The sequence below is a fragment of the Pongo pygmaeus genome, chromosome 17 (assembly GCF_028885625.2).
Source record: "Pongo pygmaeus isolate AG05252 chromosome 17, NHGRI_mPonPyg2-v2.0_pri, whole genome shotgun sequence".
In the NCBI taxonomy this organism is placed as follows: Eukaryota; Metazoa; Chordata; class Mammalia; order Primates; family Hominidae; genus Pongo; species Pongo pygmaeus.
Window position 1 is genome coordinate 69,826,441 of NC_072390.2, and position 20,583 is coordinate 69,847,023.

A 20,583-nucleotide genomic window follows, 5' to 3' on the forward strand; every position below is an offset into this window, starting at 1 on the left:
AGAGTAAAAGCTTAGTAGATTTATTTTATTTTCAATTTGAATCCAAGGAAAAGCAGCAGAAAAATTCAGGAAGCTATTTAAAAATCTGTTCACTGACCAAAACAATACATATACTATGGATAATATTGTCATAAACAATCAGATAAAAACTATTGGTCTGGCGCCAGTGGCTCATGCCTGTAATCCCAGCACTTTGGGAGGCTGAGGCGGGTGTATCACCTGAGGTCAGGAGTGCGAGACCAGCCTGGCCAACATGGCAAAACCCCGTCTCTACGAAAAATACAAAAAAATTAGCCGGGCGTGGTAGCAGTCGCCTGTAATCCCAGCAACTTGGGAAGCTGAGGCAGAAGAATCGCTTAAACCTAGGAGGCGGAGGTTGCAGTGAGCCAAGATTGCGCCATTGCACTCCAGCCTGGTCAACAAGAGCAAAACTCTGTCTCAAAACAACAACAACAACAACAACAACAACAAACAAAAACCAAAAAAACCAAAAAACTACTTAATTCATTTATGCATAATTTTAATATAAAAAGAAATAAAACCAAATAATTCACACAATGTAGCATCAATTTTCTTTATGGTAAGGCATATTATAAGCAATTATTCAAAAGATATACTATAGTAATTGTTTAAACATTTCATAATGATAATTTGTAACAACATATGTAATCAAGGTAGAACTAAGTTTCTTTTCTTTTCCTGACTTCATGTATGAATTTCGGACCCACCTCAGACCTTCTTATCCTATAAATTCAAGAGTATAATTAGATGTACATTTTTTTGGAATAAAACTGAACTAGTGTTTCTTTTCCTATATTTCCTGTGGAGTACTATTTTAGCTGAATAAATATTATTCCCCCTTGTAATCTTGTTTTTTCACTGAGAAGTGTTTTTTTTTCATAAAAAAAGTATTTCAAATGATAATTTTATGATAGTGGATATAGGAAACAATCCATATATGACAAATAAATGATAAGGCTAATGGTATTATAAAGACTCAGTTATATTTGAAGAATTCGGAGTTTTGGGGGGTCTCTGAAATGGCTTATTTTTATTCTCAGGAAATCCAAAGATTTCCAGAGTGAGCCTGGAGATGTCATGAACAGGTCTCATCTGTAGTACATTCCACTGTAACTGCCCAGTGTGTTTATCTTGCCCTCTGCCTACATGGAGCTAACTTATCATGGCAGGGGGGTTGCAATAAAGAGTTCAATACACACAAAGCCGGCTCAAATCAGCCTCCCTGAAAACTCAGAGGCTAGGGTTTTTCAAGTATAGTTTGGTGGGCCGGGTGTTTGGGGGAATGGGAAATGCTGAGTAGTCGGGGGTGCAATCATAGGAGTGCAGACAATGGTCCTCTTGCACTGAGTCCACTTTTGGGTGGGAGCCACAGAGGAGTTGCTTGTCCAGGTGGGGCCATCTGGTCATCAGAAGTGCAGAAGTGGGCTGGGTGCAGTGGCTCATGCTTGTAATTCCAGCACTTTGGAAGGCCGAGGCAGTAGGCTCACCTGAGGCCAGGAGTTCAAGACCAGCCTGGCCAATATGGCAAAACCCCATCTCTACTAACAATATAAAAATTAGCCAGGCATGGTGGTGAGTGCCTGTAATCCCAGCTACTCGGGAGTCTAAGGCAGGAGAATCGTTTAGTTTTGGGAAGGGCTATTATAATTTAACCTATAAAGTAAATTTCTCCCTAAGTTAGCTTGGCCCACACTCAGGAACGACCAAGAGCAGTTTGGAGGCAAGATAGATAGTTAGTTAGGTCAGATCTCCTTCACTGTCATAATTTTCTCACTGTTATCATTTTTGCATAGGTGGTTTCACCACTGTATTTCCATGTTCAAAAATGAGTATAGTGAAATATAAATAAAAACCAACAGTGTCTTTCCACTTTTGACCTTAGAATAAGTTATTCTAACGGAAATCATCAAGATTGTTAGGTCAGTTAAATAAGCCCATTCCAAAATCTGAAATTTATTACAATCCAGCATGATGAATGAGGTATAAAAGGAATCTGGTCTCCTAGTAAAAGACGGATTCTCTTACCACACTACAAATACTTAAAGCAGGATTCATGATCCTAATTTTCCTACAAATGTGCCTGAAAATGTATCACGAATACTTCAGTGTGACATAAAGTCATAAATAATAAATGTATGATAAACAGATTTTTAGCAGGGAAGTTTGTCTGAACTGAGTTCTCACAATGGTAGTCCAATTGGTGAAAGATCAACTCATTTCAGCAAAATACTGATTTTATCAGTATTTGTTGTTTCTTACTGTCATCCACAAAATAACACAGGCAGTCATCCAGGAAGCTATGTGTTGATTAAAGTGGCAAAAAGAGAGAGATTTCTATGGCTGGGAAATTTCTTAGACCACCATGTGAGCAAGTAGAATGAATATCAATAGCCAAGTCAAAAGGTTCAAATTTTTGCTTCACAGTTAGCAGCTGGGCAAATTACTCAACCACTCTCAGTATCTTCCTCTGTAAAACAGGAATAATCTGCTTCTGAGGGCCTTGGGGAAGACAAAAGAAATTAATACAAGTAAAGTGCTTAGACTTGTTCCTGGTATAAGGTAACTATGCCCTAAATGTTAACAGATAAATATACCTTCAAAATAAGGAAGCAATAAAAATGTTTCCAAAGATACCATGAAGCATAAAACTCACACACAGTTACACAACAATTCAAGGATTACAGTACTTGGATAAATTTATAAATACATCATCTCATTTTTATATACCTTCAAATATTTATAGACAACACTGATATTTCACATTCCATAATGAAAGAGTCAGCATCTTTCCTGAGCAAATATTTAAAGTTATACACTAGAGAGGAAGATCGAAGGCCTAAAGGAAATTCATCCTTTAGGGAGACCAAGGTCTCTCATTATACATTTAATTGAAGTTTGTTCTTTCCTGACTGTATGTCTGCATTTCTGCAAGTCAGAATTTGTTCTATTCACTGCAATCACAAACTCCACCTACAAAGAAGGCATGTATCAGAATTTAAGCAAACTTTCACAAATACATTATATACATCTTTCCAATTCATGAATTCAGATTCTTTCTGGCTGCAGACAGCAGTCATTATTCCTTTGAGCCTATAATAAATACATTTTCATGGAAGTATGAGCTAACAGCATTATTTTTCTATCCCCCCCAATATTTTATTTAGATACTATTAATAAATATCAAGAAGAAAATTAGTCACAAAGGCAGAGGACACCATGTGCATCCCTGTGTGTTTGTGTGTACAGGTTACCTCTAGAAACCAATTGTTAATCCCAAAACTACTGAAGAACAGTCATTCTCTGATGTGTGGTGAGGCAGCCATGATTCTCAACTTCAGAAGGGCATATGGGTTGGGGAATTAGCTAAAAGGAATCTGCTCTTTCTCCTGCCCATAATTCAGTCGAGCATAATTCTCCCACAAACAATGGATCAGGAGATGAACTTATGTCATTGTAAGATCTTTCTTATCATCCAAAAGTTAACTTTCAAATATGTTTGCTCATTCATACATATACATGCCCTTCATACATATATATGCAGGAAATGTATGTTCATTCATACATATCTACACTCTCCCTTCTATTTATACTCTTAAAAACCACTATAAAAAAGTCAGAATTGACAATCTTAAAACAGTCCCAGTAGAAAAAAAAAATCTGAAAACAAGATTCAGATTTTTTTTTTTAATTTAAAGCAGAATCTCTCTTCCATCATGAGAAGGCACCTGGTTTCTTCAACTATTTGGTAAGTTTTGAAGAGTCCATCCATTAAATATATATTTGTTTGATTTTCTGAAATGTCATCTTTTTGCAAAGCCATTGGTATGTAATAAGTTCCATTTAAATAATGGCATTGTGCCATTTTAACATGAAACTTGGGCTGTGTTTCAGAGAATAAATAAGACTCACGCAGTCTTTCTAAATCAGATCTTCATCCAGCCAGTTCATTTCCGTAACCTTATCAACATTAAATAAGGGGAAACACCTTCGGTCTTCAATTCACTGTTGAAAAGACAACACGATGATCAAAATGGAGAATGTTAAACTCTAGTGATCATGGCTAGACCACCACACTCAACTACCACAATACTATTAATATCAAATCTGAACTAACTGCTTTGTTCTAAGAGATGTGTTAATAGATGTATTCTGACGAGTTCCCCATGATGTACAGTAGAATCGCATTGTGAAAGCATTTAATGCATGCAAATTCTGCTAGATGTAACAGGGCAAGAATGAGGGAGCATGAGGGAAGCCGGAGAGAGGAAGAGCCTGTATCTGCCATTCCACCTGGTGAAGACATTCCCCAGAGTGAGCTGGAGGTGACAAAACACAAATCAACTGTTCCCCCAGGCTATTTTAGCTCAATGCATTTTGCATAGCCTGAATTTATTTCCTCACTGTGTGATTCTAGTATTTAAAACTGTAAGTACGTGTATGTATATATGTGTATATATATATATATACACATGTGCACAGACATATATATGCATGCACAAACATATATGCATATGCATATTTTATTATTGTTGTTTAACAACATGGCCCCTCATCTCAAGCAAACCACTCAAGAAACATCAGGCTGGATGCAGTGGCTCATGACTGTAATCCCAACAATTTGGGAGGCTGAGGTGGGATGATCACTTGAGCCCGGGAGTTCAAGACCAGCCTAGGCAGCATAGCAAGACCCTGTCCTCCACACAAAGAAAATAGCCAGGTGTGATAGTGTGCCTGTAGGCCTAGCTACTGGGGAGGCTGAGGTGGGAGAATCCCTTGAGCCCAGGAGTTTGAGGTTAAGATGAAATATGATTGCGCTGCTGCACTCCAGCCTGGGCCACAGAGTGAGGCCCTGTCAAAACAGAAAAACAAAGAGAGAGAATGAAAGGAAGTGGAGGGGAGGGGAGGGACTAGTTGGGAAAAGGGGAGGGGAAAGGAAGGGCAGGGAGCAGGAAGGAGGGTAGAGGAGGAAGGGGAGAGAAAGAAAGAAAGGGGAGGGAAGAGGGGAGGGAAAGGAAGGGAAGAAAGAAGGAAGGAAGGAAGGAAGATCTATATGTTCTAACGCTCAAGTCAAAAAGAAAAAACCTTGTTTGTTTGTATTCCCTGAGAGAATGTGTAGAGATTTGCCAAGATTAAATTTTTATGTGTACATAATTTTCTAATTTCAGTCTTAACAGTTATCTTTATACTCAAATCTCTCCCTAGAGTTAATTCCATTGTATATTTGTGAATCCAGATGTACAAAACCAATCTACCACTTACATTTTTCAAGCAACCAATGGGCCATATTTTATTTTGCAAATGTGAGTCCTGCCTTTATATCAGGGGTGCCCAGCCCCTGGGCCATGGACTGGTACCAGTCTATGGCCTGTTAGGCATAGGACTACACAGCAGAAGGCGAGCAGTGGGCAACAGAGTGAAGCTTCATCTGTATTTACAGCCACTCCCCATCGCTCACATTACTTCCTAAGCTCCACCTTCTGTCAGATCAGCAATGGCATTAGAGTCTCATGGGTGCACGAACCCCATTGTGAACTGTGCATGTGATGGATCTAGGTTGCATGCTCCTTATGAGAATCTAATGCCTGAATATCTGTCTCACCCCCAGATGGGACTGGCTAGTTGCAGGAAAACAAACTCAGGGCTCCCACTGATTCTACATTATAGTGAGTTTTTAATTATTTTATTATACATTACAATGTAATAAAAACAGAAATAAATGGAATGCACTTGAATCACCCCAAAACCATCCTCTCCACCCTGGTCCATGGAAAAACTGTCTTCCATGAAACTGGACCCTCGTGCCAGAAAGGTTGGGGACTGCTCCTTTACATCATTAACATGATAATTTCTATAAAAAATCACAGAACAAAGGGGACATTCAGTCTCATTTCACCACTTCAATTAGGAAATTTCCCCCATTTGACCTTTCCCAAGTCACAGGGAGAAGAAAAATCTTTAAAACAGTAAACCTTTAACTATTAATTAGTTAAATACTAATTAATAGCTGTAGCTAAAGAGTTGGCCAAAGAAATCATTCTCTTCAACATGACCCCTATATACCAGCCAGAGTCTCAGCATTCAATACTAGAGTAGTTACCATATGAAGATAACCAGCTGTTTCCTTGTCTGCTCCATTCTGGCCCCATTCCCTCCAGGGTCCAAGCAGCTAGGACTGGCCATAGTGCTTCACCATCCCAATGCGAATGGTACAGATGGAAGGGAGCAAAATATTAGCCACCCTTCCTTCCCTTAGAAAGTCACGCTTGCCCTCCTAGTCCAAATCTTTCACATCTTCCCCAGCTGAAGTGACTCCACTCTCCCCGCTTCTGAAATGTAGGCATTTCATCTCCTCCTGGGAAACCTCTCAGGCTTCATTTCTTTTCTTTTCTAGAAGTTGCAGGGCTAGTGGCCAAAAAGTTTATAACAAGCATCTGGAGGCCAAAAGATTTTAGAGGACTTGAATCATAATAGTTTCATCTCTAGTCTCTAATTACATACATCATTAGCAAAGGGAAATACTGTTTCAGGCAGTTTTAAAGAGAGAGAAGAATCTTCCTGAATTCCTAGACTGATGCTAATCATAGTGGGTCTGATTTTTCCACCTCCGGCACTGGGCTGAAGAGACTTTTAGAAAATGAGATTCTTCCCTAGAGGGACTAGCTTGGGAAATTCAAAAGCTGCTAGAAGAGGAAGTTTTTAATCACTTTTTAAATGATACATGTAATTAGAGACTATGTTTTCTTTTAAATGATAATTTCATGGGGTTTGTGGAAATGAGATTTGAGCCCAGATTCTGATTCTGCCAACAACCACAACAAAAATTTAACTTAAAAAATGACTTAGATGGTTTCAACCATCATTTCAATTTCTTTAGTAGGTCATCATCATCGCTTGAAATAATTCATTATTAGATAGTTGTTGAAGAACCTTGTCCTTAGCAATGCAGGAAATTAAAAAGAACTATTCTTGCCCTGGTGATATTTATATTAATAATTTATTAGAGTTGACAACAAAGCAATTTCAATAAATGTCAACAACTAAAGATTAAAATGTCCATCAATGGCATAAAAAACATGAGCAACAGAAGAAGAAAGACAATAAAGGAGATGATCTGTAATGTCTAGGTGTTGGAGTTGAGATTGGGCTTGTTTTAGGTCAAAGAAGAAAAAAAGAGATATCTAAATTTGTTCATTAATTTATTTAGTATTTCTGTGTTAGGCTTTGAGGATTAAATGATGAACAAGATTAACACAGTTCTGAATAGAAACTGGGAGACAGACAGTAAATAAATGATTACATAAGTAGTGACAGACTGGAATCTTTCTTGAGTGGATTGAATGTCTAACATGTTCAACATAGGTTGTGAAGACAGGGTGGAAGAAGACAAAGACCTTACCTTGTAGAGACAGCCTTAGATACCTTTGTCCTAGGAGTTTCAGATGAAAGTGCTACCTGGGTTTTTAGTTCTTTATTCTAAAATTGAAAAAAATGCAGACATCAAATAGCTAACACATTTATTAGCTACACCCTCAATGCTTCTATTCAACCCAACACCCGCCTCACTCCTTGGCAGCAAGTTTGTTTTTGCAGTTATACTATACAACAAAGAAAATAGCCAGTTGAAAGTCACAAAATATTATCTCTGAAGATGCAGATACTCCCTGAAAAATGAATAATTTACCAAGGGACTAAAATAGAGTATTCTGATTTAGCATCTGAAATTCAACAGCTGAAGTATCCATATTTTATTTTACAGAGATTTAAAAATACAGACAAATGAAAAGAACTTTTAAAGAACCTTGTTAAAGATACCCACAATATCGATCACATGTTCGTCTTTCTTTTGCGATCTCTTGATTATAAACCCCACGAAAATAGGTCCCATCTGCTCTTTACTATTAATATAAGTTCATGGCCTCTATAGCCTCAATTTTCTTATGAAACCTTAGTTTCTTTATATCTATACTAGTGGTAAATGATACATGTCCTGCCTACTTTGTGTAATTTGTTGGAAGAAACAAGTGTCATGTGAACATAATATTTTACATCTGGAAGCACTCTCATAATTCTGGGAGTTCATGCAACAGCTAAGAACAGGAGTGGTTAGAGCACAAGTTCTCAGGTACAAATCCTAGCACGGCCACTCACTAGTTACATGACCTCATTTAGGTTACTTAACCTCTCTGTGCCTAATTTCCTCATCTGTATTACAGATATAATAGTAACGCCTTCTTCACAGATTTAAAATGAGTTAAAAAAATATGTCAAGTGCTCAGCTAGTGCCTGGCACAGATTTTAAGAGTAAAGGCAATTGGTTATGATTTTCTAATTGAAGTGCCTTTTTTTTTTTTTTTTTGACAGTGTCTGGCTCCGTCACCCAGGCTGGATACGTAACTCGGCTCACTTCAACTTCCACCTCCCAGCCTCAAACCTGCCTCCCACTCAGCCTCCCGAATAGCTGGGACCACAGGTGTGCGCCACTATGCCTGGCTAATTTTTGTATTTTTGGTAGAGGCAGGGTTTCACCATGTTGCTCACACTGGTCTTAAACTCCTGGACTTGAGCGGTCCACCTGCCTCAGCCTCCTGAAGTGCTGGGATTGTAGGTGTGAGCAACTGCACTCAGCTTCAAGTACCACTTTTATAACTATAAATTGAATTCCAAAGACTTCCAGTGTCCCACATCCTATTCATGCAGAGCTCAATGCCAAGCTGTGTCCTCCTGTCCAGAGCCAGTGTTTTCTCTACAACATAGTCAACTGAGCAATTTCACTTCCCAGATCTGGAAAGTGAGACTTAAAACAATGAGGGATCATGAGCAATGCTGACTTGCCAGTGGCTTGCACTTTAAAGGACACACTCATATAAAAGTGTCTGGGACCAAAAGGTAGCTGGGGGGAACAATGACAGGTGATGAACAGCAGCACACCAGCTCCCTTCCCTTTCAAGGAACACAGACTTAAAGAGTCATGTAATTATAGTTTAAAAGGTATTTTCTTTTTTTTTTTGAGACAGGGTCTCACTCTGTCGCCCAGGCTGGAGTGCAGTGGCACGATCTCAGTGTTACAAGGTGTAATTTTTCTGGCTGCAAACCTTTGAGGCCAGTGGCGCCTTTGCCAGAGTTTTACTTGGGTCCGTTGGGCTCATTTTGTCCACTCAGCCTGGCAGGCTGCGAGCTACTGGCCTAGGTCTCATGCCTGTCAAGGGCGAGTCGGGTGTGAAATGGTGAGGGGTGTGTGAGCAAGTGTGGGGTCCGGCCACTGTGCATAGTCAAACATGCTGACTGCTACAGTGGGGCACACAGTGCCAGGTACTGGCATGGGTGCTGGCTCTGAGAGGCTGCGGCTAGACCAGGTGCACCACAATCAGCTTCCACAGGTGGCACTGGGGAACACGGTGGCACCTGGAAGCTTGGAGATGCCACAAACCGCAAGGCCCCAAAGAGAGAGTCACAGCCCTGGCTCAGGGAGCTCCCAGGTCTGGGCTGCCCAAAGGGCCACAGCTCTTCTTTCCTTCTCTTTGCCTGCAACATGGTGAGCAAGGGGCATGTCTCAGCCCTGTTTGTGTTACAGCTCTTTTAGCCCAGGCACCCAGTGGGTCCTGAGTTCTTGTCCGGCAACCAGGAAGAATGAGGTGCACAGACAAGTGGAGAGTGACCAAGACAAAGAGGAGCTTTATTGAGCAATAGAACAGCTCAGAGGAAACCTGCAGGGGGCAGCTCCGTTCTGCAGCCAGGGTGTCCTGACAAGTGTCCAGCTCCTAGCAGAGAAGGTAGCTCCTCTCTGCTAGGCAAGTAATCCCAGCAAGTGTTCAGCTATCAACAGAGAGGGTAGCTCCTCTCTACAGCTGGCTGCCCCATCGTCTTTCAGCTCTCATCGGAGAGGAAGCCCTAGAGTGGGTGGCTCCTCTCTGCAGGCAGGTTGTCCCAATATCTGTTTGAGTCGCAATAGAGAGGAGGCCCTGGTGTGGGTAGCTCCTCTCTGCAGCTGGTCATCCCAATGTCTGCCCAGCTCTGGCTAAGCCTGGGGCTTTCATGGCCTCAGAGGGCAAGGAAGTATGTGCTGATTGCTCCATGGGCAGCCATGAGTGGGCCCAGAAAAGGCAACACAAGTTCTTACTCCAGCCCATAAGACTGGCAGCCCAGCCCCCAGCATTTAGACCCTCCCTGTCCTGAAGGTGAGGACTCCCTGGGGACCTGCCCCCTTCTGCCCAGGAGCCTGTCTGCCTTCCACTGTGGTTCATAGCACCCAGGCTGTTTGTGCCAAGGGGCACCTTCAGGCCAGCATCAAGCTGCCCTCAGCACCCCCTTGGCTTCCCTCCCATGCTCATTGGTGCCCAAAGTCCAGAGGGGGTTGAGGCAGAAGGGGGTTGGCATGTCAGCACTAACCCGAGCACGCACACACCTGGCTGAGCTGTGACAGTGCCCGGGCTTGGCCCCAGCTTTGCTCCGAGATTGGAGAGGGTGCCAACAGCAGGGAGAAGCCAGGCAGTGGGAGCAGGCACTTCCAAGCCTGCAAGGGCAAAGGGGGCCTTCCAAGGCCCCCAGGAGTGCAGGGACTCCTGAGTCTGCAGCCACAGTTCAAACAGCTGCAGGTGTGCCCAGCAGGGGTGGGGCTCTTGTGGGCTCCATGGAGAATGCAGCCCTTGCCACGCCTTCCTGCTGCAGCCAGTGAGATGGCAACAGCCCCTCTAGATGGCCCATTACAGCCATCAATGGCTCACTGCAACCTCCACCTCCACCACCTGGGTTCAAGCAATTCTCCTGCCTCAGCCTCCTGAGTAGCTAGGATTACAAGCACGTGCTACCACAGCCGGCCAATTTTTGTATTTTTTTTTAGTGGAGACAGGGTTTCACCACGTTGGCCACGCTGCTCTTGAACTCCTTGCCTCCAGTGACCCGCCTGCCTCAGCCTCCCAAAGTGCTAAGATTACAGGTGAGAGCCACTGCACCTGGCCTACAAGGTATTTTCTGAAATTCCACCTGATGGTCTGGAGTAAGTCAGTGGTTTAGAGTCAGCCTTGAATTGTGCCCCTTCTTAGCGCCCAGCATTTATCATGAATAATAACTCAAAGATGGAGCCAGTATCTTCACATGCAATCATCATTTCACTGTGAAATTTCAAGAGTGAAGCTAAGTTTCACCAAGAAATGTACTTCAGATTTGATCAACTGATGGTGAAGATTCCCTCATATAATGAATGTAAATCTATTACACACTCCAAACAAGGGCAGGCACATATTATAGGCCAAGCATGTGCCTAGAAAAAAGTCCCTTTCTATAGTACTTTACACTTGACAAAGCAATTTGAAACACACTCTGTTGATGACAAGTACCATTGAAATGAAAATATTCTGTGACTGGACAATTAGGTAAAAGCTACTTAGGTTTTCCCCAGAATAAACTCCCAGTTTCTCAACCAATTCAGTACCAAACAACACAAAAGCAAAGGAGTTACTATGTTAGACTCTCTTCAATTTATTTTAAATTCCATGCTGATTTGTTTCATCTACCAGATTTAGGCATTTAGTCTTGATTCATAGACTTTTCTGATTTTTCCTTTAACTAGGACAGTATATGCATGAGTTTTATTTAAAAACTACAAATCACTGGCCAGAATATGCCTGCCACTATTACGGCTCTGTCTAAGGATGGTTGATTGGCATAGTTTTCAAAAAGAATATAATTTTTGCATACTTAATATTTTAGCAACACACTCCAGAATTAAATTTAAAGGATGATGGTGCTTATATAAAGTAGGATAATCTTCAAAGTTTAGAAAATGGAGTAATTTCTGAAAATGCATTTCCCTAGGAGCAGGTCCTTAGTGAAGAAACTAGAAATGTAAGAAATATAAGACGAGTGTCAGAGCTGTAAATTAAGATGATGAAAGATATGAAAAACCAGAAAGAAAGTAAATAATTTTGGTAGAGTTAAGCAGAAATTTTCGGTGATATTTAAAACTGATTAAGAAGAATTAAACATTTTTTAAAAGATAGGGTTATATGAGTCAATTTTATCACCTATAGGAAGGGGAAAAAAAACTGCTAGGATAGAAAGACCACCACAGGAAAAAAGGATGTGTTTCCATTACTTGAAGCTAGAAGTAAAATAGAAAATATTTAATACAGTAACTGTGACAATGACTAAAATCAATGTAAAAGATTATGCAAATTTAATGTTATAACCATGTGTTTAAAAATATATTGACTACACATATATATTTCACAAACAGGTATACACATACACACACACACACACATTTAATCACCCAGTGTATTAGTCTGTACTGACGCTGCTAATAAAGATGTACCCAAGACTGGGTAATTTATAAAGGAAAGAGGTTTAATGGACTCACAGTTCCACATGGCTGGGGAGGCCTCACAATCATGGCAGAAGGGAAAGAAGATGCAAAGACACATCTTACGTGGAGGCAGGCAATAGAGAATGAGAACCAAGTGAAAGGGGTTTCCCCTTAAAAAACCATCAGATCTCATGAGACTTATTCACTACCACGAGAACAGTACGGGGGAAACTATCCCCAGGATTCAAAGATCTCCCACTAGGTCCCTCCCACAACACGTGGGAATTACGGGAGCTACAATTCAAGATGAGGTTTGGGTGAGGACACAGCCAAACCATATCACCCAAATACCCAGATAAGCAGATATTGATAGGCAGGCACATGCTGCAAAGTTAAGCAGACTCAAGTGCAGGTTCTGCCACCTGCTCGCTGAGTGATTTTAAACAGGCTGCTTAACTTCTCAGATCCTCAGTTTTGTCACTTGCAAAATGTAGTCAATATTAGCTCTCCTGGAGCAGCTTTCAGGATTAAAGAGAACAAAATATGTAGCATGACTAAACAGAGACAAATGATTTTAGCATGAATGAGAAAGTGATGCTGTCTTTATGGTTTCAAAAATTGATGTGTTTAAAAGGTTGTTCAAGCTCTGATGATCATTTTTCATAAACTGAATCAGTCCCTCCTGTTATTTCAGGAATTCCAAAATGGGCAGTGGCCTTAAATTTGCAGTGCAAGACAGTGTACCCCTGCACATTTTATTCTAGCTTAAAAGCTTTATAATAAGCCATTCACTAGGAATAGGATAGAAATTTATTTACTATGAGGCTGAGTGAAGTGGTTCACATTTGTAATCCCAGCACTTTGGGAGGCCAAGGCAGGAGGATCACTTGAGCCCAGGAGTTTGAAACCAACCCTGGCAACACAGTGAAACTCTGTCTCTACAATTTTTTGTTTGTTTGTTTTAAATTAGCCAGGCATGGTGGTGTGCGCGTGTATTCCCAGCTACACAGAAGGCTGAGGTAGGAGGATTGCTTGAGCCTGGGATGTTGAGGCTGCAGTGAGCCATGATCACGCCACGGCACTCCAGCCTGGGCAACAGAGTTAAGACCCTGTCCCTAAAAAACAAATAACAAAATACAAATAAAACAAAATAAATTGAATCACTATGGCTCAAAGTCACTATATTTAGGTATTTGGATACGGTCCAACACGTGCTCAGAGATGCCCTCCCTAATCCCTGTTACTCTATGACTCCCCACACTCTTCCATTCTTCCTTGGAGAACTTGGCACTTCCTAAGCAAGTTGAATACTTGCTTGTTTATTTGTTTGTTGTCTGTTTCCTCAAAGTATAAGTAAGATGAAGTCAGGGACAATCTGTCACATTCACGGCCACATACCCAGCACTTAGAACACTTCCTGACACATCATAAACACACAAAAATATCTGTTGAATAAATAAATTAATATGGCTTGGACTTTTTAAAGCTCAAATGGGCATAGTAACATCCACTGCTGTGAAGGAAAGATTTATCTATTGAAGAAAATAAATGTTGAGAATATAAAGTCACTCATCAGATACTGTTATTATTTGAAGCCTTTTTTTATACAAGTGTTAGAAAACACTGGCTTGAGTCTGGGCACAATGGCTCACACCTATAATCCCAGCACTTTGGGAGGCTGAGGTGGGAGGATCACCTGAGGTCAGGAGTTCGAGACCAGCCTGGCCAACATGGTGAAACCTTGTCTCTACTAAAAATACAAAAATTAGTCAGGTGTGGTGGTGGGCACTTGCAATCCCATCTATTTGGGAGTGTGAGGTAGGAGAATTGCTTGAACCTGGGAGGCGGAGGCTGCAGTGAGCTGAGATCACAAGATCATGCCACTGCACTCCAGCCTGGGTGACAAAGTGAGACTCCATCTCAAAAAAAGAAAAAAGAAAAAGAAAACACTGGCTTGGGTTGAGCTACATACAGAGACTCTAAGACAACACTGAGAGGTTCTGTCACATTACTGTAGTGACTCTGCCACAAACTAAGAAGTTTCCATGAGAGGAGAGGGACATCTATTTCTGTGGCATAATTGCTGAATAGTCAGTAATTATTTGCTGAATTTTGGAATATACAAACAGAGTACGATGGAAACAAATACATCTTCCTTGTCTAACTGTTTAACCAACAGGCCAGCTGAATAATGTACAGTATCGGGGTTAAGTTGTCAGTTTATTTAGGAAGATAAAATCCTCATTGGGAACAATATAAATAAATAGGCACAACTAAAGAACACAAAATTGAATTAGAAGCAGTGGTACCACTGACACATTGACTCTGTGATAAGAATGGGCACTTAATTAGATATGAGCAGAGCCCAGAACCATATGAAGTGAAAGATCTGAGAATGATGCCAACCCTAAAACAACTTCTCCAATTAAAACATATTACAGACGTACAATAATTAAAGCAGTAAGCTATTGGAGCCAAAATAGGAAGATTCGCTGTTGGAACAGCTTCAATAAGAATTTAGTCCAGAATAAAGAGGCATTTCAAATTCACTCACTAGGCAGTAAGTTCCAGGAAGCAGGACTCATGTCCATTTTGTTCAACATTGTTTTCTGTGTTTTCTGGAATTTAGTGCCTATACTGTAGTAGCCACTCAATAATTAAGTGTAGAAGAAATTACATAATTAGTGATGTGGAAAAATGAATGAAAGTTTAAAAATGAGAATACAATAGGCACAGTGCAGTGCCATATATATTCTATAGTTAGTATGTACACACAGGTATATAACAGGCACATAGATTCCCACAAAACATAGATATACCCAGCTATGCTGATTTGGTATCCAGGAATGGTACTTTTATCAGTGATTTTCTTGTTCTATTTGCTTATCCATATGTCCCAACTTACATGGAATGAATGAATGTTAGTTACATAAAAAATGTAAGAAATAGGCCAGACATGGTGGCTCATGTCTGTAATCTCGGCACCTTAGGAGGCTGAGGTGGGCAGATCGCTTGTGGTCAGGAGTTTGAGACCAGCCTGGCCAACATGGTGAAACCCCGTCTCTACTAAAAATACTAAAATTAGCCGGGTGACATGGTGTGTGCCTGTAATCCCAGCTACTCGGGAGGCTGAGGCAAGAGAATCACTTGAACCCAGGAGGCAGAGGTTGCAGTGAGCCGAGATCATGCCACTGCACTCCAGCCTAGGTGACAGAGTGAGACCCTGTCTCAAATATATATATACATGAAATATATAATATATTGCTATATGTAATAATATAAGAAAAAATATTTTATCAAGTAACATTTGCCAAAAAGCTAGTAAGAAAGGCTGTGAAGAAATGTTTTTAGAGAACATTTCATACAAGGAGGCTCCACTGTGACATGAATCACATAATCTGAAGGTCCCCTGATATAAATTAGCCAGCTATTACTGGGCACTTGAGTGAATACTAGTTTTGAGCCAATTATTCCACAATCAAAGCATTTTTAGCTGCACAGAGCTGAGAGCAGTGTGTTAATCAGTCCCATACAGCCTGAAGAGGGTGAGAGTCTAAAGAGAGTGTGAGGTTCAATGAGGCCTATTCTCAAAACCAAAAGAGAACAGTTGTCTGCTGGGAAGGTAGAAATGGAAAATGAGGCTACAAAAATTAACACGTAAAAAACTATTATTATGATTTTTTATCTTCTGTTTGGGGAAAGCAGAAAGAACATGGTAGTGGAAGGAACAGTTCCAAAAGATGATAAGGCCTCCAGTGGGAAGTCAGAACATCTCCACAGTCCACAGGACTGGGCAACATTAACGCTGGCAGGTGACAATTAGCAGAAAATCGAAATACTGAGGGATGGAGTAGAACAGGTGAACAGCTCCACACAGTGGGTGATGCGCCATTTGACAGAGACAGAAGCAGAGACACGGCAAGAAATGGAATGAGGTGGACGTGCTGTGGGGTCTTCAGAGGAGCTCCAACCTTGGCAGGGGCTTCATTGCACTTCCTGCAAGGCAGGGGCATCACCAGCAGAGGACAGCAGCTGAGTGCCAGCAAGGGGGTTGATATGGTTTGGCTCTGTGGCCTCACCCAAATCTCACGTTGAATTGTAATAATCCTCACCTGTCAAGGGCAGGGCCAGGTGGAGTTAATTGAATCATGGCGGCAGTTTCTCCCATACTGTTCTCATGATAGTGAGTGAGTTCTCACAAGATCTGATGATTTTATAAGCGTCTGGCATTTCCCCTACTGACACTTCTCTTGCCTGCTGCTATGCAAGCTATGGCTTCCACCTTCCGCCATGCCATGATTGTGAAGCCTCCCCAGCTATGTGGAACTGTGAGTCCACTAAACTTCTTTTTCTTTATAAGTTACCCAGTCTTGGGTATGTCTTTATTAGCAGCGTGAGAACAGACTAATACAGGGGTCCTGAGGAACGGGGAAGTGAGTGGGAGGGAAGAAAAGCATGTCTTATCCCAGGACATTAGATTGTATTGTGCTCAGTTTTAAAACACTGAAAAGCAAGACAATTATAACAGGGGTCTAGAAGTGGGTAAGCCTGGAGGCAAAGCTGGGAGGCCAGGATGGATATGAATGAAGAAAGGAGGAAAGAGGACATCCCATGCCAGGAAAGGATCATGCATGGGAACCAAGGCAGGAGACAGGAAGCCTGGCCATCTGACTACAGTGAAATTTACACAAGAGTAGATTTGAGCAAGCCTCTGATTCAAGCCCATATCGAGAGAGTTATCATCTGTCTCTCCATTACAGCAAGTATTCTGGAAAATCTGAATGAACTTTTAATAATAATTTAATAATGTTTATTTAATATGTAACAATAATGCTAATCATTTAATAACATAATACAATCTTTTAAACACTTCATAATTTAACAATTGTTAAATTGTCAGTCCTTTTTTCTGTAGCGCTAATTTCTTATGCATGGAATATGCACAGACACACTCACAAAATGACACTTGGATACACAGAGACACACGCACATACACTTAGACATAGACAGACCCAGCAAACACAGTCACACAGACACTCACATGCCCACTCCCAAACAGACATACTTGTAGTGTTATACTGGCATACAATTGCACGTTTTCATACACAGGCTCACTGATACTGGTACCCTCGCATGCACAGATACACACACACACACACATACACACTCATATCCTCACAACAAAATGTAAGACAGGTTCCCTCCTTACCTGGGCTTCAAGTATGTTAACCTTTTCTCTGAGATTTTCAATTCTTTTGTCTTGTTCTTTTAAATTATTTTTTAATCCTTCCATCTAAGAATTAGAAAACACAATAGGGAAAACCTTGTCAGACCACAGGAAATAGTTACTTAAGTCAGAAATTGTGCGGATTTCTGAGGTCAAAAGATGTTCATCAAATTAAAAAATATTAAATCCCAAAGCATTAGCAGACTCAGCAGGCAACAGAAAATAGCAGGCCAAACTGACACCTGGGGCTGAAAGCCCTCAGCTGGTGCCGTGATTCACTTTAATCTTTGGATAACCTGTTTAAACCAAGTTCAGCAGGAGTGTGTCCTGTGAAAGCAGCACTGGCCGCTCTTCTGCGTCTCAGCAACTTAATGTTCTCATCCTGCAGATGCAGCTGCTGGTGGACAGGATGCAAGACCACTGCCTGGTGTGCAGAGGCTCCCTGCAGTAGAGATTTGTCAAGCAGTGGCATAATAAGGTGAGCCTGCTTTGCCAAGAGGCAATGTGGAATTGGGAGGTGGGGTGATGAGATGCAAAGCGGTGTAAGAAGAGAGGGGACACATGGATTCTAAGACCAACTTTGGCACCACTAGCTGTCATTAAACTGCTCTATAAAAATAGGGTGTGGGTTGCCCCCAAAGTCCCTCCTGGCTCTCAAATTCCACTACTCAATTTTTTGGCCTTTTAGTGATGTCATAGCCAAGCAAGCACAAATGCTATATCTATTTGAGGAAGGCTCTGGAGTATTTGGGAGGACTTGTATTTGGCAGTAAAGTAACTGAATAGAAGTCTGATTTTAAATTTTAAAACAGACCCCCAAAACCAGATCAATGCGTATCTTGAGGTAGATTTTAAATACACACTCCACCATCTAGCTGGCTGCTACCACAATCGCCTTGACTTTGCCACCTGTCAGGCTGCTCCCAGAGAAGGGCCAGGCTACACCCCTACCCTAAATCATCTCCTAAATAAATTATGAGGTTATGAAAACAGATCATTTCATACTCAAGGAAGGGCTGAATCTCCTGATCTATGAAATTGTTTAAAGACCAGTGTACGTTATTTGGTGCAGAAGACTTTTAGAAAATCACTGAAACATCTAAAAAACCGTTATACATAATTTTCCAAGCTATCTTCATTGACAGCATTACAGGTGTTGGTGTAACAAACAAGAGAGGGCATTGAAGACAGAGACATATTGCATGAGAAACAAAAAAGGATATGTCAGTAGGGAGAGAAATCATTGCTTCGAAAGTCCAGTCAAGCCACTCATATCTGGGCTCCACACCGAAAACATACTGTCTACCAGTTAAATACACTTGATTAATCTGACCTCCTGGATGACACTGCGCATGTTCTGATGTTGGGAGTGAATCACAAACTGCAGATGAGAGATCTGCTCCTGGAGAATGGAAATCTCCCTCTGAAGATCCTGGCAACTGGGAATGCAAAGGGAAAAAGAGCAAGAGAAAATGATTGGCTCACACGTTCCATAGCTCATCCTTACCGTTAGCCCTCCTACACACTCTACTGCTACTGGGGATCAGTTGGGTAAGACCCCAGGGCCTCATTATGCCACACAGGGCACACTGAAGATAAATAGCTATGAAGCGGGCTCTGATTTGCTTGGATTTAACTTGAATGAGAATATCAGTTTATGTCAAAAGCTTCTTTCTGGCCATCTGTGACTCTTCCAGCAGGTAGTGGAATCAAGTTGTACTCAGTAGGATAAAGCACTTATAAGCTAAATTGCCTTGCCTGAGCACCCACAGACCTGGCACCCATCAAACTTCACAGACAATTGCATGGCAATAGCAGAGTCAGAACACGGGAGCAGAAATGGAGATTTTATCTATTAATATATGTATAAGAAACCAATTTCTAATGATTCGGGCTTACTATATGTTGTGGATTGTCTGTGTTTGTCTTTTTTTATTTTTTATTTTTTGGCTTCCTACTTTTAGTAATTCTACTATCAGTCCATAGGGAAAGGGGGGAAAAAAAGAGAGAAGAAAAGAAGAAATTTAATTCCAGCAAATATTTTTGAGTCCACAACAATCATTATGGGAAAAAAAAAAAAGTCGATTTTGAATTTAGATTATTTATACTTTCCCAAAGCTTCTTTCAGGTAACTGGAATTGGTTGTACTGTTTTGGCTGTTTCTCTTCTTGCTACTGTTATTAGAGTTATGAAGCCACATGCACTGTGGCAACACCACCAAGCTTAGAAGCATTGTGACCTCGGAGAAGTCACTTGGCCTTTGCTTTTATCCAATGTCATCCCAATTCTGTTTCCTTTTTTTGTTTCGTTGTTGTTGTTGTTGCTGGTTTGTTTTTTTCAGACGGAGTCTTACTCTGCTGCCCAGGCTGGAGTGTAGTGAGGCGATCTTGGCTCACCGCAACCACCACTTCTGGGCTCAAGCAATTCTCACAGCTGGGACTACAAGCATGTGCCACCACACCTGGCTAATTTTTGTATTTTTAGTAGAGACGGAGTTTCACCATGTTGGCGAGGCTGGTCTTGAGCTCCTGACCTCAGGTGATCCACCCCTGTCAGCCTCTATGTGTATCACAAAGATGGTGGAAATTCATAAGATACTATATAGCATGTTCTAATTAGAAAAAAAGAGTTATTAGTTTCCATTTTGTTTCATATAATGGACTAAAACATTGTTTCAGAGAAATGCACATCTAAACCACTATGAGATACCATCTCACAGCAGCCATAATGGCTATTATTAAAAAGTAAAAAAATAACAGATATTGGCGAGGATGCAGAGAAAAGGGAATGCTTATACACTGTTGGTGGGAATGTAAATTAGTTCAGCCACTTTGGAAACCAGTTTGGACATTTCTCAAAGGGGTAAAAACACAACTACCATTCAACCCAGCAATCCCATTACTGGGTATATACCCAAAGGAAAACCGATCATTCTACCAAAAAGACATGTGTACTCATATGTCCATCACAGCAGTATTCACAATAGCAAAGACATAGAAACAATCTAGGTGCCTATCAACAGTGGATTCAATAC

General features: G+C 41.1%; 1 protein-coding gene across 6 annotated transcripts in view; it reads right to left on the reverse strand.

Annotated features, from left to right (window-relative positions):
- Positions 1 to 512: 512 nt before the first annotated feature.
- CCDC68 (coiled-coil domain containing 68) overlaps positions 513 to 20,583 on the reverse strand; it is a 58,527-nt gene continuing 38,456 nt past the window's right edge. For 4 of the 6 annotated variants that reach the window (XM_054460513.2, XM_054460514.2, XM_054460518.2 and 1 more), the window contains 5 exons: positions 18,883 to 18,988; positions 17,532 to 17,615; positions 7,418 to 7,494; positions 3,931 to 4,023; positions 513 to 2,520 (listed from right to left, as the gene is read on the reverse strand). In XM_054460513.2, coding sequence (XP_054316488.2) covers positions 3,966 to 4,023; positions 7,418 to 7,494; positions 17,532 to 17,615; positions 18,883 to 18,988 — 325 coding nt within the window. In that variant the 3' untranslated portion in view covers positions 513 to 2,520; positions 3,931 to 3,965. Of the gene's footprint in view, positions 4,024 to 7,417; positions 7,495 to 17,531; positions 17,616 to 18,882; positions 18,989 to 20,583 lie in introns of all 6 variants that reach the window. The other 2 variants (XM_054460516.2, XM_063653706.1) reach the window with 2 other exon arrangements.